Here is a 17,717-nt window from a genome sequence, read left to right on the forward strand (position 1 = left end):
GCTTTTATAAGCGTGATGGAGACAGTTATGGCTTCTTCACATCAGAGCAGATTTACTGGAATTGTCACTGTAGCACATATGGAAAGTAATATCTTATCGGTCTTATCGTCCATGCACGGCATAACTGACGTCTCTATAATGCTTTGACTCTGTTCAGCATACCTGCTCTTTATCTTTAGATTTATACATTGCTGTGGAGTAACTAAATGCATAAACAAAATTGTTGTAACTTGCCAGTAAGAAGCTACTTTTTCGAATAAGACGTGTAGCAATACAAAGCACTGCATTGCTGTTGCGATCCTCAAATGCATTTGATTCTAGCGTTTGACAGTCATTCAAATGAACAGTTCACTGATCAAATAAACGATTTACTTATTCATTTTAAGCTTGGATCTTCTGTTTTGATGTTGTTTGGTCGTTTTTTGCTTCTGTTGTATAAATTCGTACTTGTATTACCGGTAGTTGTAATTATTGGAGTTAATTTTAATACTGCAGTGCTAATTGGTTTTTGCCAGATAAATGATCTAATTGACATTTTTATCTGATATTTTATATGTATTTATAAAGATATTTCCCCCTTAAATAGGTTTAATATAGTTAGCTATATTTTTTAAATTGTAGCTTGAATGTACTGCTGCGCAAATTTGTTTAAAGGTACAATATAGCATTTTTCTCCACTAGGGGTCGCTAACCTATTTACAATAACAAAGGCGTAGTTTGATGACGCAACATTTGCTAAGAATTATGGATCTTGTCGTCAACGTCAAGCCGACCGATCTAATAATGTTTATGGATGACTGAATACATCAATGTTTTTATCATGACTGTGATATGAAGCAGTTCGGGATTGCTAAGAGACAGCTATCAGCTCCACACGCGACGCGAGTCCCGCGGATATAAAGGAATATGGACATTTCATTCTACCGAACTACACGCAGAATTACTACTCACAGGTCAGTTTATTAGACAAATTAAACTTGTGAGGTAACGCAGCGCTGTTTCACTTGGTCTAACATTACACTAGCACACTAAACTCCATTTGAATGTGTTGAAATGTGTTAGTCTATCTGTATGAGCCTAACCTAGCAGTAAACTAGATCAACATTAGAATAACATACAGATCATATTCTGACATTTTATCATGGTTGAACTATAAAACATTGATTCGTTTTATGTAAATGTGCTCACCTGTTTAATAAAGTACATGTAGAAGTGGTCGAAGTCTCGGACATGGAGCTCTCGTTTATATACTGTCTATGGGAGCATCTCGAAAACACCGCGCTGATATTGATTCTCGTTTTAGTTCTCCTTTTTTTATCCAAAGTCTGCTTGCCATGGTCCATAATGTTTGAACGAAACAACAACAGCGTGCAAATAGACATTGCAAACTACACAGTTGTCCGCGTCAGTTTGGTTAACGTTACTATCAGAGGGCTCTGGTTCATAGCTCTGGTTGCCATGGCAGCACGAGCGGAAACCAGAGACAACACGGATATGACGGCATTGACGGCGACAAAACGGAAATAAAGACACGGTCCGTGTCTTCGAATTAAAATATTAATTTCTCTGGATTTAGAAGTTAATTGGAACTGTCGGGATAATGTAAATACACAACTTTAAAAAATATATAACATAGATATAGTGATTTTTTTATATTTTTAAAGCAAAAAAAATACATATTGTGCCTTTAACCAAATTTTGTCAAAATTGAGAGTCTCATTTATGTCACTCTGATAATGTCCTGTGACAGAATGGTTAGGCTTAACTATGCTCAGATTCGAAGAAAATTAATGTCAATCTAGTTTCAGTCCAAAAGCTTTAAAGCCATTTTTCTCGCTTTCAGTGTTGGCCGTTTGAAAACAAATGAATGTGTGGCTTAAAAGTTGATCCATTCGTTTTGTTTTCTCTCATTCTTTTGTTTACCTAATGCTTTCAAAAAGTGGAATCTCCCACCATTGGGGTTTCATTGTCCTCATCTTCTGAATGACATTTTTTGGGGGGCATAAGGGTTCACTGGGGTTTTCATTAATCCTCCATCTTAATTGCTTGACTCTGTTACCTCACGTGTCACTTCCTATTAGCCACGTTTGGATGTGTAATGTGCGGAAGACAAGATAATTACGGTGAGATGGCTTGGGTAGTGCACAACATAGAGGAAAGGTTATTTGCATCTGTATGGAGCCTGGCTGCCATAGAGCTACAAAGTGTCACGTCTGAATGTACTGCTAATGCGTTTAGCTTGAGTTAGACATGCAAGCTGAACTTTCCTTGCAAAAAAAAAAAGAAAAAACTCCCAAGCGGATACTGCATGAATTCAAATAGTGAGTAAAGAAAAATGTTTAATGCTGAGTAATTGCACTGGAAATGTATGAAGGCATATATCTAATCTATCTATCTATTATATATAAAATAATAAACATCTTATTTATTTTATGTTTTATTTATGCTTTTACATTTTTATTTTACACTGACATTGATTTTGATCTGTTTAGGTTTTTATTGAATTCTTCTCATTTTTCATGTTGTGTAAAAAATTTACAGAAGGTTCTTGCAAGTTGAAAAAGCAGATTTTGACCAGAAAAACAATCCTGATATTTACAGTTTACGTAATCTTCACAGAGGGCCTATTCCAAGAAGATAACACACAAAATTAAAGCTTTGAACAATGTTATTAAAGTGATCTTAGTGATCCATTAAATTTAAAGATAATTTTGGTGCCCAGAACAGGATATCAAATTGATCTCTTTGTGTTATCAATTTATTTTGGAAGCTCGTGAACAAACAAACTTTTTGGCACAGCAGCATTTTCTGAAGAGTTTATTGGAAGTGCATTTGTTATTATTCATCGCTTTGACTGGGTCTCGCCTCCACCCATGTTCAAATCAAGATAACATGAACTCCAGTGTGTTCTCATATTGCAGATGTCCTACAAGTCTTTCAGAGGAACTTTGTTGTAAGTCTTCAAGCTTGCTGAGGTCAGCAGGTCTATTTCCCTGCCAAGTAGGTCTATTCCCTGGGCCGGCGGGAGGTCGGGAAACTAATTACAGAGCACAGGGCAACGAAAAGTCAACTCATTTTCTTCCACCTGCTTATTGGTAGTTGCACTTCAGCGTGTTGGTATAGCAACGGACATTGACGGATACACTTTTGCCATAATGGATTTGTCAAATAAAGCTTGTTGCACTTTATACAATACCTCTTTCCGCCAACACGCACACAAATTGCACACTCCTAGGGGACTGTAACCCACAATATGATAACATAAGCTTGGAATATGTCTCCAAGCCTAATAGACCAATTATTTTATGTAACACAGTGACCTGAGCATAAATGTGCCAACCAAGATGCAGAAATTGGCGACTTTTAAAGGTCTATAGATTTTAAGGTGGCAGCTGCCCAATTAGTAATCCTCTGAATTTTTGCCATCTGGACTTGCACAAATGAGAACCAAGGCTCATGTTGCTAAGCTACATGGTAACATCTGCAGTTATTCCAATTTTTTGTTTGTCTAATTGGATTGAGTTTAAGTCTAAGTGCTAATGAGTGTAAGAACAATAGCTGGAAATAAAGTGATACATGCCGGCATGTCTTCGAATAATAATGTGTAATTGGAAGGACTGATTATAATGAATCTGGCTTTTTAGAGCCAATTAAAATGTATTCAACCTATAAACATATTAGCATCTGTGTTTTGTTTAATTACACATCTGTTCGAATTAATTGAAACCACAACAAGAGAGAACTAACATGATTGTCTCTTATAATTAAATTCAAGTGACCTGAAAATATTGAAGATTGTTGTCGCGATTTGAATACAAATAAAATCCCAAATGAACTTGCATTTATTGTCCATTCTGTAGAACAGATGCGATTCGTGTCCCTCATGTACACTTGCAAAAATGAATGATATTTAAAAATCAAAAAATATTTTCACATTATTCACACTTTGATGCAAAAATCTAAAAATATCAGAATAACTTAATTCAGTTATAAATTATTTTCCAGTAGGAAAACTAAACTAAAAAGATGTTGTAATAATGACAGCATCATTTTTCAAGTACTTCAAAAAACAGGGTCTATTGAATTAAAAATATATATATATATATATTGATTGAAGCATGTTTACAAACTAGTAAAACCATAAAATGACTCTTATGCTGTGACATTCATCCAGAAACCATTTTGACAGAAAGTGCTTCCAATAAAAGAAATATATTTCCAATGCTAAGAAATATATGATGTATTTCTAGTCAATATATTATACCGACATATGAAATTCAAGGCTGATTGACTTAATCAATCAACAGTTCATGGCTGATTGTCCACTTCACGAAAAGTCAGACTTGGTGATTAGCAATGTGTCAAACTTTGACACATTGCAGTTAAAGGCACAAAATGTAATTTTCCGCTAGAGGTCACTTATTCGAAACAAAGGCGTAGCTTGATGACGCCGTGATTTCGCAGAATCATGGGAGTTGTTGTCTTTACCTCTACAGCTGGTGGAAAAGAATCCGATGGGACTTGGGCAGAAATCATGTTCATGGATGAGCTAATGTATTAAAGATTTATTAAAGTTACTGTAATATGAAGCAGGTTGGGGCTGAAAGCTGTTGGAGCGGTACGAGGCTGCTGGAGTGATTGCTAATGAGAGAAAAGCGCGACACACGGCTCGAGCTTTCATTATGCCGCAGGCGACCGCTTCGCTTCTTTCGGTCATGCGTATGTGGGGTAACGCAGCGCTGTTTTATCATATTAGATACAGTTGAGTGTGTTGAAAGTTATGTTATAATGCTACTCTGTGCGTTCGCTACTAAGCGGCTACTATGAGACACTTGTTGCACACTGCAGTAAGCTAGATCGATATTAGGCATGGTAAAACATGGTAAAATGGAAATTTTGCGTTTTTGAAATGACGTACAGATGACAACATTGTCAAAACAGTCTCTGTTCACACGGATCTGTGAAAAAGACTCAAAATACTGTATTGTGCATGCCAGGCCAGTAGTTGGCGAGGTCAGAATTAAAGTTACTGTAGTTGGCGATTTTGATTAATTATTTTCTGGAGAAGCATTAATAAACTCAACACAGTACATGTGCATGCCTATAGACTGCACACGCTGTACGCCTGGCGCATGATGTCACCGGTTTCACAAATTTGCGATTTTGTAGTTTACACGGAGACTATAATGGTATAGTTTTCAAAAACGTTGCGTTTGCAGTTTCAGGCTCCTAAAACGCTGTTGTCGTGTAAATGAACGTCCAAAAGTCATAAAAAGTGTTCCGTTTTTCGTTGAAAATGGTGTCGTGTAAATGGCACCTTTAATTCTGAACATTTTCTTCCGTTTCCCAGCAGAGGAGAGAGAGAACTGGAGTGTAGACAGTCATATCTCTGCACACTTATGGTCGAAACCATTGATTAATGAAATGCTCAGAAGATGATTTTACAGCTCTGCAGTTGCTCTTTCAAAGCTCAGAAGACTTAATGGAGTTCTCAGTTTTGTGGCGTTTATGTGCATGAACTTTGTCTCAGATGTTTCTCATAAAAATGCTTACAAACAAAAACAAATGATTGACGGACAATAAGAATATAGAGCTATAACATAATTGTAGATAGCACTGCTAAGATGATTTTATCTTGGAGGAGTCTGATTAAAAATCTCAAAATCTCTCTTTTATTGTGAGTTATTGCTTATACAATCTTAAAAATGTCAAAGAGCTAAAGTTTTTAACCTGAAATCCTATAAACCTTTTTTAAGCTCCGTTTAAGACCATTTATTATTTAAATCTGTGGAAAACATTCATACGGGGACTTTAAATAACACATAAACCAATACACCGATCAGAAGAACCTATGAATCCTAAAGCCCAAGTTGCTGTGTCTATTTTTAAAAGACTGTTTGAAACTTATACATTCAAAGTTAAAGAAGTTTCTGTGTGGGATAGCTCAGATATTGTAAATGCCAGTGAGTTGTGACATTTTCCCGATGCCTGCCGGCTGTTGGCCTCACCTCTCCTTCATCACTGACAGACTGAACGACTGAGAATCTTATATGGAGACTTTCGACTGAAACAACGCCTTGGGTCCGATTGAATGTTGTTACAGGCAAAATGGAAAAAAAGAGAGAGAATTTGAAAATACATTTGTTATATAAATGTCTTGTTTTCTTAATTTAGAAATACTGTAGGATTGACAAAATCCATAAGACAGCCCTATACAGTGAGAGAAAGAGAGAGCGAGGGAGAAAGAGAGAGCGAGAGCCTGAATGTTATCTCATTTTCTCCTGTCTTGCATTTCCCGGGATTACATTAAAGCCTGGATGGGGATCCAGTAAGAGTTGGTTATTATTAGCTCATTTCCCTCTTGCGTTTTAGCAGTATTACCATAAACACAGTCAACTCTTTTCCCACTGTAAACGCAGCAACAAAGGGCCCCCAACCCTGGATGAAATTATGAGCTCTTTTGATGTAGCAATCTTGAGCCTGATAAAAAGGGACGATCAAGCTTTGTTTTCGTTCGTTTGATCTGAATAGCTGGTGTGTTGCTTGGCATCCCTTTCATGTCAGAATTATTAATTGTCTTCACCTGTTTATATTTTTTTCGTGCTATTATGATTTTATTTAGAACTTCACATCACTGTCACATGACTATGGGCTTACAGGAGACCGGGGCTAATTGTCACACATGGAAGTTATACATTTCAAAGATCCCATAGCAGATCTAGGCAGGTGGAGCTGGGGGGGGGTGGAGGGTTTCAGAGGAACTGTAATAGCTCGCTGCAGGACTAGCATACAGCAAACATTGAACCAGACTATTTACATTTTGAGCAAGCAATCTCACTGGCTGCACTCTCCATCAGGCTAATCAGCTTGTGCCATGCGGTAATGATGTGATTGCTTGTAGAATGCATGTAAAGGACCTGTCAGCCTGTACCCTTTAGAGTTTCGTGACTGAACAATATAGGGACGGGTAAAAAAAATTCAGATTTTAATCGATTCTCATTTTGATGAACTGATATCGATTCTTAAATCAGTCATGATGTTTTCAGTTAATGAATGAACAATATAAGTTATTATTTGAGTCATTTGTTAATTTAATTTGGCGTGACAGATCACTGTAGCCGCCTCAGTTCAAGCGAAGCGGGAGCAGCGCGGAGAGGACGTGAACTGATCATCTCTTCTGCTTTACTACAAGTTACAACACAAAATATACATGAATGAACATCAGAAGGTATGTTGAAAGATACAGTACAACTTACTGAAATCCATAATCGCTCAATCAGTGTTTCAACCATGGAAAGACGTCAATAGTCAGCTAGAAAAATTAACCATTTTGATATATGCACTATACTTCATATTCATTGAATTTTTACTTAACCTATTTGAATAAATCCGTCATGTTTTTGATAGACACAATTTAATGTTTATATTTCAAAATAGAAAGTAGAAACATAATTATGCCATTTAAAAAGTTATTCCTTGAAAAAGCTGTTCCCTGTATAGTTTACTGCATTAGTTGAGAGATATTTTTATCCTTGTACATTATTTCTCCTGATACATACCCAAATAATCAATATTAAATCAATTTGTGTCAATATTCAATATATATTATTCAGTGTAATAATATTCAATAATATGTAATAATAATATTCAGTGTGTATATATATATATGTGTGTATACAGTGCCCTATTCACCATTCACTATCAAATCTTTATTTTTAGTGTTTCTTACAGTGCAAGTAGTTTCTATCGATTTAGCCTTATCTCCATTTTGAAAGTCGCATAAGTCATTAACCAGCAAAGTTACAGATAAAAGCATTCTCATTAAACTTTTCTCTTCTTTTAAACAATTCCAGATTTGTTGCTGATTAAGTGAGCCTTTGTGTTATGGACTTGAAATAATGGTGGACTTTTTGCTCTAGTGTGAAATAAAGCACCTTTCAGCAGATCCATGCAGAAGATTGTGAATTGGTGAACAATAGCCTATAGGGATTTACAGAGACTTCTTAATGAGTAGGGCCAATTAACAATAACGTGTGCCAAAAAGACTGCCAAAAACAATGCCAAACTATAGAAAATAAGTGTGTGATATATATATATATATATAAAAAATCTGTAAACCAAAGACAGCTTCCAATTAAATAAAGCCTTTGTCTTTAGTTTCTACAAAAATGTATAGGGCTGACCATATAGTTTTGAAGTTTTCTATATGCCCGGGAGTTTTTTATGATATTAATTTAAAACTTTTGCCACTGGAGTACAACAAAGGCTAGAACTCGAACCTGTAATTCCCAAAATACAGAGCATCTACAAAAATAGGCAAAAAAAAAAAGATCCTTAAAATTTTCACGTTAGCTTTTGAGCATAATTGGACATTTATTTTCTATTAATTTACATCATATGTGTTTTAAAGAACCTCTTTATAAGACCTCTTTAAGGCTGAAATCAGTTAGATGCGAAAACAAAATGTGCAGAAGCCTTGCAAGTGTGACACTGAGTTGTTAGCTCTGACTGACAGCTCTCTGAGCACAACTCAATTACTGCCACCACGCCACACTCGTTTCGGCAGCAGCTGATGGACACGTCCTGCAGGGATTGTGGTCACGGGCGGCACAGGGGCACAATGGTCCGATCAAGGTTACGATTACCAATGATTCAGAACTAAAAGGCAACACAAAAGTGCCAGTAATGTACTAGGACTGTTGAAGGATTATTCTGAACGGAGGTTATTGGGTGATAAGTAGCAATGACTCTGAAAAAAGTGGTGTAGATTGGAAAAAGTGATTCAGAGGAGACCTTCAGTACACGCTTGCCTACCTCTGGACGACTGGTAATTGCTGTTTGCCAAATGAGTGGCACTTCCAAGAAAACTCAATATTTTTCATTGTCACTCTCCATCTACTCTCATTTCTCTGTGTGTGTAGCATGGTCTGTTTAGCTGGTACGATCAGTGACATGACTCTGATGATTTTTGTTTTCAAAAATGCATTAAAAATGCAATTTGTGAATAATATGACTTGAATACACATATTCTATGATGAACATAATTTTAATTTCTGAATTAAAATTAATTCTTACATTTTTGGGGGGGGACATAAAGTCACAATTGTAGGGTGACAACTGAAAAAAAATGCAATTCATACTTAAAATAATTTAAAAACACATCTTCTATGATGAACATGATTTTAATATCTGAATTAAAATTAATTTTGATATTTTATTTATGATCATTTAAGGGTGATACAACTGTTATAATATTATAATGATGAAAAAGCCTCATAAGAGAATACATATTTTTCAAAGGAAACCCTTAATTATATTATTATTTCAAATTCAAACAAAAATAAATAAATAAAATAAACAAAAAATATTATAAATATATTAAAAAGAAGGAAAGATTAGTTTAGATTGTATAATGTCCTGTTATAACCCTCTATAAATTTAATGATATTTACTATATGAAAAAAATCTACTTTGAAAAATAATTATTTAATTTAATTATTTAAATGAATATATGTACAATACTGTGCAAAAGTCTTAGGCACACTAGTATTTTCGCCCCAAAGAAATGGTTTTAAGCCAGTTATTTATTTATTTATTTGTTTTGTTTTTAAGTATGAAATATCAGTTTGCATTTCCAAACTGTCACGGTTGGCTTAGATAGGAAGACGAAGACAACAGATCAATATACATCTAGTTTAATGAAAGTTCTCCAAGCAAGCAGGATAAACACAACCATAGCTAACGGAGATCGGACAAAGACGGAGTGAACGGCAGGAACTAAATCGCAAACACAGATGATGGTAATTAATAGGACACAGGTGATACAGATGAACTAATGATGGTAACCAGGGAGACAGACTAGTGGCGGGAAACTGAACAAAGGAACATGTGACAAATGACAACTAACTGAAAAGTCCATGAACACAGTGGTGACACAAACATTCATTTTGCCCTTAATTGTAATAATCCAGTGAAATTATTACAGAAGACTAAATCTAGAAGAACTGTGGCAACGTCTCCGAGACGCTTGAAGAAACCTTCCTGCAAAGCCAGAAAAACTTATGTGCAAGTGTACCTGGACAAAAACTGTTAAACGCAAAATCGATTAACTGGGTTAGTTAATTGATAATTAATTGATAAAGAAAATCTATTTATGACATTATTTTTTAAAAGCATACTCACTTTTAGGCACTTTTACACAAGTGCCTACTTCTCACAGTACTGTTGCTTTGCAGGCAGGTTTCTTCAAGTGTCTTGGAGACACGGCCGCAGTTCTTCTTGATTTAGTCTGTCTCAGTTCTTTTCTGTTTCTTTATGTTATAACTGATGGACTCGATGATGGTGGGGTCAGATCTCTGTGTGGAGCACCGGCTGTTGTCAGACTCCTTATGCATACATATATCTCACTGGATTATTACTGACACTACAGCAAAAGATATAAATAACTGGCTTAAAACCATTTTTTGGGGTGAAAACTAATATGCTTAAGACTTTTGCACTGGACTGTATATCTTTTGAATTATTATTATTTATTTATTTTACTGAATAGTTACACCACAATGTTTTTTAATAATAAAAAGTTTTTCTTTTCATACTGTATGAAACCAACATGAGCGCAAAGAGTACATTTCTAAGAACTTGTCACATCATTTTAAACAATTTTTTCCTAAAACTTTTTCTTTTCTTTATCTTTCTTTCTTTTATTTATCATTGACTCAGATGCCATAACTACCCCATTAAGGGGCAAAAGGTATCTTTCTCCATTGACAGTCATTCAACAGCAGCCGTTGGAAATATGTGAGCTGCATGCCTTGTCAGTCGGATTGTGCCGTGTGCGTATATGAGACTCTTTTGAAGCCTGGAGAAATGGAAAGGTGTATGTGACCTTCCCGAAGGCATTTCTCCAAGAACCCTCTGAGACCCTTTGGCTTCTCAGCAGTCACACTCCTCTACCTCTCATCCTTTGTTCCTCTCCTCTTCTGTCTTGCTCCATCCCCCCCCCCCCGGCAATTTGGTCAGGGTCAGTTTGGGGCGACGGTCTGTGAAGTGTAAAACCCGTTTTCAGAAACAGCAGCCAGGGACCCAGAGTGACACAGTTCTCATTTGCTGCACAGCACGGATGGGCCCACAAGCAAATTCACTGTGTGCAAATGAAAGTCAACAGTTGTCCTTCTTATTCAATGTCCTGAGAAATTTAAGGCAAGACACTACAGGTGAATAGGGTAAATAATTTTAATGAATAGATATCACCATACTTTCCCCAGTTGATTAATCAAAATATGCATGTTTGTTTAAACAAAACAAAAATCTGATCATTAGATAAAGCTAGGTTCTTGTTTCATTTTGGCTGATTATTCAAAATGATATCGGCTAATGCCGATACCGATAGCCGATTATTCAGAATGATATCGGCCGATGTCGATACCGATAGTTTGTTTTTTCTTATGGACAAAAAATCTCTCCCAAATAATGCTGCAAACTATACAGAGAACCCTCTCATTTGGTACACTATAATATTAGAGGTTAAATTTAACAACAGAGCTATTATATTCAACTGCTATTTATTTCCAGATATAATATTTACACTCAAAAGCTGAAATTTTGTATATAACTCAGCTGCACATATGAGGTAGTTTTATTGACATCTTTCCAATGTTGAAACACTGACTGAGTGATTACATGAGACATGATTCGGACTGTATCTTTCAACTTACCTTCTGATATTCATGCATGTTTTTCTAGATATAATTTGTATTAAAGTGGAAAAATAGACTCGCGCTGTTGCTTGAATTGAGGCGCTAGGGCGATTTGTCATGTCACATTTAAGATCGCCAAAACGCATTTATTGTCTGAATTTTGTGATAAAATTAACAAAATTTGAAAGATCTTTTAACAAAGAATTATTTAGGTTATTGGGTGAGAGGCGCCCTACAAATAATGTTTAGTATAGGGAAAAACTGCAGATCTGGCAACCCTGGCTTGAACTACGGGTGATTCATAGGGTCAAATAGAGCCTGCTTTTAATGTATCTGTTTTTAGCTGTTAATGCGTTATTGACGCATTAACTTGTCTTAACCAACTCAACACGTGAAATTTTCTTCACACACAGTGTGAGTTGCTGTCGGTCATGTTTTACCGCACACTTTTGATTAATAGGATATAATCGGGACTGATCATCGGCTGTTTTTAAACAAAAAATAGAGAAAATAATTGCTTTTATCGGCCGATACGATTGTTGGCTGATACATCAGGGCGTCTCTAGAACAAACCTTTCTGTAAAACCCTTTAGAGATAGGAATAAAACTGAAAAGTCTGGTCTATAGTTTTGGTTTTGCCTGTAATGTCTAGCGTTAATGAAATAATTCACCTGAAAATTACAATTCTTACATAGTTTACATTTGTCATTGTTTACTCACCCTCATGTTACAAACCTGTATGACTTTTTCTTCTGTGGAACATTAAAGAAGATATTTTGAAATGTCTCCAGTGTTGTTTTTGCTCCCCTTTGACTTTCATTGTAAAGACAATAAAGTTTTTCAAAATATCTACTTTTGTGTTTCACAGAAGAAAAATCATAGAAGTTTGGAATGCCGAGTAAATGGCAACCGAATTTTGGGTGAACTGTCCCTTTAAACCCTGTAAAGGAATACTGTCTTTAGCATTCATACAGCGAAATCTGCATCCACAAAACAAACAGGCCAATGCGTGTGACCTGTATGTGAATGTGAGCGAGCGGTCAGAAGGATTGAGAATAAGTTTGTGACCAAAAGACCAAAGCACAACCAAAAGTGCACTTGCCTCAAGGTGATTAAAAGTTGAATTGAAGACAGGCATGTTCTTTACAGCAGCCTGTAGGGAGCTGTTGACTCTCTCAAAGATTGAAAAATTGCCAGTCACCCTTGAGCAAAATGTCTTTCTGTTTTCTTGAAGCTTCTCTGGTACATCCCTCCTTAAAACCCTCAAGGAGGTAAAAAAGCTTCAGAAGAACTTCGTTTCTGGCCCAGATGTATTATTATTATTTTGCACCACAATCGATGGTCATGTTCAGAGCACTGGACCGGTTTGTTTTTTGGTTCAGCGGTTTTGGCGATTTCCTTTGAGATTTCACTCAACCTAGGTTCTCAACCTAAGTACACTTGATAAATCCTCAGAATAAGCAGAAGTGAAGTCCATTTGGCCCATTTCAGTTCATATATTTCTTTTTGGTTCCAATGCGAAAGAAACTTCCAGAGTGGTGGACCGTAAATTAACATCCTCAAGCATGTGCGGCACCATCTGCCTCTTTGAAATATATTCATCAATTTGGCCAATTAGCAGATTAATTGCTTAATTACTTTGAGGCAGCTGTGTATTTCTCACAAAAATGCCAACAATGCCAGAACGTAGTCGCTTCACAATATTACTTCTTCCAGAAATCTTTGTTTGGTAGCAGCTGTTATTAAATTTCTGTTGCAAAGTGGGTTTATTGTTGAACTAGTTAGTGCGTCGATAAATATAGAAGTTGAATGCACGACAATATGTCTTTGTTGACCCGTGTGGCCTGTGTGTGCTATTTCTGAGAGTAAATGCAGTAACAGCAAATTTACTTTTAGTGCACTTGACCTAAACTGATGGTTGTTTTTAAACTCCCAAACAAAATCTGCATGAAACGATCCAATAAGCATTGAGTAAGCAAGTGAATATTGATTTTTTTATGCTGCTTTGTATCGCTTGTTTGGCCGTTAATGTAATTCACGCAGGCCATTAGGAATGTACAAACTCGCTTTGTACGTCTGTTTGATGTTGGGCGGCAAACTGTGAGTGTGGATACTTTCCTCACTCAGCTAGCATCAAAAGAGCATTTGCCACCAGCATGTTAATTTTTCAGTAGTCTCACTTTCATTGATCTGACGGAAGAGTGTTTGTGAGGACGTTTGTAATGACAGGTCGCTCATTGCCTATAGATTGAGGTTAAGTCAGGGGTCTCAGAGACACTTCACAGGCCATATTCAGTGGCTTTTGACACTCCTGACCAAACATGAATCTATATGCTGAACGGTATTTGGTGCAAAGTGGCCCGTCGTTGCAAATGTCCTTACAAACGTCAGACTGTCGATTTGAAGTGAAGAATAATTTGAGGAGAGAAAAAAACGAATAACATACCAGTTATACGATGCCTTCAAAGATAAGCTTTGGGACAAAAAGGAAAACTTACTGAAATTTTAATTCTGTTTTCAAGGCCTCTATTTGAATTGGAACTAAACGCTCTCTCAGTGTGCAGTGCATTATCAGACAGAAGTCTACACATGAACCGATGTGGCACAAGCTCTATTATTGCGTGAGTATTGCACCTGAAACTGTCAGCGGTAACTGGTACCTTCAGGATCCTGTCTGAATGTTGGAACAGATCGTCAGACACTTCTTTCAGCCCCTAGCATCCCCTGATGAACACGTACAGGGCTTGTCTTTCTTACTTTTTCTGTGCCTTTCGATCTCTGTCTGTTGCTTTTGTCTCAATCACGCTCTCTTGCTTTCTTTGTGTCTTTGACTGTTCTTTACTAATGAGGTTTTATTGTAGCTATTTCTTTTTGTTCTCAGTGAAGTATTGTTAAAGCATGGTGTCTTTTTCCCTTGGGGCCAGGTATCACATAACAACAACAACAACAACAACAACTGGATCAGTGCTCCAAACAATAGCAGAAATCTTAAACGCACAACCAGAAGTGAAGTATTGTCATGAATATAATATTTCAGAGGTTTAGGGAGAGAAATAAAGCATGGAAAAGAAACTTTTCTTTTCGTAGTGGTGGAAAGACAGATAAATTGAAGAAAGTAGAACACAAAATCCTTTCTGTTTTGTCTCAGCTCACTTGTCGTTCTATATATAGGATGCAATAAAAATTCAAATTATCTTTTTCTGTCTGTTTCTCTCCGTCTGTCTCTCTCAGGGTGATGATGTTATGACAGTTATCAAAACCAAAGCCCAGTGGCCCGCCTGGCAGCCTCTTAATGTGTAAGTTTCCATCTCTTTTGTACTTTTACATTTATACTGAGGCCCCAAAACAGTATTTTGACACTTTAGCCACACTTAAAAATGTAGGAATGTCTCTGAATTAGCCCATATGACAAAATATAAAACCAAGTGTGACTTTTGTGTACGGTAGTGTACGTTTCCAAATCTGTCCATTGTCTTCTCTCTCTTGGGTGAGTATTTTTTAGTGGAAAACAACAAGGTCTGGTTCATGAAAAAAAAAAACTCTTCAGCACCTGCTGGGTATGTAGATGTTTCTTTCCCGCTCACTAACGAGGCGGTTAATATTTTATGTGCGGTTTTGTTTAGCGAAGGCTTCCGTTTTTTGATGAGAGTAGCATTTCCCCCGCGGTGCTTTTGCGATTGAGGTTAATGGCCTCCCTCCAGCTCCAATACATCAGGACATTCTCTTGACCTATTTTAACATCAGACTGTCAATTACCACAACCAAATTACCCCATGAAGAGGAAATGGAATGGCAGACGCTAATTAAATAAGGCATTTTCCACCAATAGGTCACAATATGGTGCCCCATAACTTTTTTTTAAAGCATTAAAGGCACTTTTTTTTTTTTTTTTTTATAAATGTTTTGTTTGATAAACTATTTTCTCACAAAAATTACCTAGCTTGTATAAAATGGGCAGTTTGCTATACCCAAATTATTAATTAAATTAAATTAATAATTAATTAATTAAATTAAAAGAAAATCTAAATTTATAATATATGAATATAATATAAAATATAATTGAATCATTATATATGCACCATTGAATAATTATTTTCCTGTTGATCACTGTAAAACTGCTTTGAAACAATCTGTATTGTATAAAACGCTATAAAATTTAAAGGTGACTTGACATAGAATGCTATTCATTCTATAGAATGCCTAGGTAATGTATAGAATTAGGTAATGTATTTTTGCCAAAAACCATCAGGCATTCTATACAATACCAGGATTTCACACTTTGCCGGTAACATATATATATATATGCACAACTAATTGTTGATTAAGGCACAACTAATTGTTGATTAAGGCACAACTAAAGGGTTAAATATATTATATACTTTTATTGACAAGTACACATTTCCAATGCCAACACTTAGTGTCAGATCACTTAAAGACATTGCTATTGCTACATTGCTATGCCATTGCTACACTTTTTATGACTGCTCCACAGACTTCTTGTTGCAAATTTTGCTCATACACACACATACACACACACACACACACACACACACACACCAACCTGGACCTGGAGATGGAGGTGGACACACACACACACACACCTGGAGATGGACACACTCACACCAACCTAGACCTGGAGGTGGACACACACACACTCAAACTCACACACACACACAAACATGGACCTGGAGGTGAACACACACACAGACTCAGACACACACACACACACACAAACCTGGAGATTGAGGTGGACAAAAACCAACACACAACAACCTGAACTACCGTCTAGTGCGGTACGTGGCTGTGATAAACCTACCAACGTCCGTTGCCATGATTTTTCGAATGACTGATCGCGAGAGGAAAAAATGACGTTTTAGTCGCATAACATCGGTTAATGGAAATGCCGTCATTTCGCAATAGTTTTTTTTATCGATATTTAGAAAAAAATCACAAAAGTTTTGCGCGAATCTGTAATGGAAACGCGACAGCGTTTAACTAACTTCTCAGAGTTATGTTGTGCAACAGTGTTCATTATACTAACCATTAAACTCCGGATTGATTCTGGAATCTTCGCTGGGGGAATAAGCATTAAGCACCGGCAACAATCCGTCCTCTAACTAACGCATGTTCATGTTTTGATTCAGATCGTGCTTGAAGAGGAGGGGCTATTCGCGCCTTCGTTGTCAGAGGGAGGGAGCAAGCTGCGCGCAGCTCTACAATAAAATACAATTTTACCCATATTAAATAGTTAAAAAATCTGAATCAATCCGTGGCGGTCAGTGTTGATATTGTGGCGGGCCGCCACAAATTAATGAATGTATGGGAAACCCTGATATATATATATATATATATATATATATATATATAGAGCCCAGTTTCTTGGGGGAACGCAAAGTTTCTCAGGGGAATGCAAACATTTTGCGAGCGAACGCAAAGTTTATCAGGGAAACGTATAGGTTTTATGAGCGGACGAAGTGTGTCTGGGGAACACAAAGGTTTTGCGAGATAACGGAAAATTTTTCCTTCCATCTCATATATTTTTTCCACCAGCATGTCCCTTTAGGGGCTCTGTACAATAGAACATCTGGTTTGTACTGGACATAAGTTCACCAACTTTCTTTAATAGGCAGTGAACAGTTGTCTGCTTTGATACTTCACTACACAATACTGGGCTTAAATTGAGTAAATTGAGAACATTGGGTCACCTCACCCTAAACACTTTTGCACCTCCTGACATTCCCACATACAGTGAAATAAAGTGCCTTGAAGCTTGTTGCATTTAAAACATTGGTCAGGGATAGTTAAGTTAATCTTACAGGGGTTATATAAGTTCTCATTATCCAATTATATTGTAGTATCAATGGTTTGTGTTTGTGCCTTTTAACTTATTGTACCCTATTCATCCTGTGATTTTATTTTATTTTTGCAGACATTGTGCTTGTCTTTTGGCATAGTCCTTCGTTTTGATTTCAAAACATGAGTTTAATTCTCATCTGCCTGGAGTGCATGTCTCTCTCTCTC

The 17,717-nt window shown here is 36.5% G+C and overlaps 1 protein-coding gene across 1 annotated transcript in view; it reads left to right on the forward strand.

The window, feature by feature from the left end:
- The window catches only part of spon1b (spondin 1b), a 64,094-nt gene that overhangs the window by 30,701 nt on the left and 15,676 nt on the right, over positions 1-17,717 (forward strand). The window contains exon 7 of the mRNA XM_084396725.1: positions 14,928-14,992. Coding sequence (XP_084252851.1) covers positions 14,928-14,992 — 65 coding nt within the window. The remainder of the gene's footprint in view (positions 1-14,927; positions 14,993-17,717) is intronic.

This window comes from Rutilus rutilus, assembly GCF_951802725.1.
Source record: "Rutilus rutilus genome assembly, chromosome: 23".
NCBI classification, from domain to species: Eukaryota; Metazoa; Chordata; class Actinopteri; order Cypriniformes; family Leuciscidae; genus Rutilus; species Rutilus rutilus.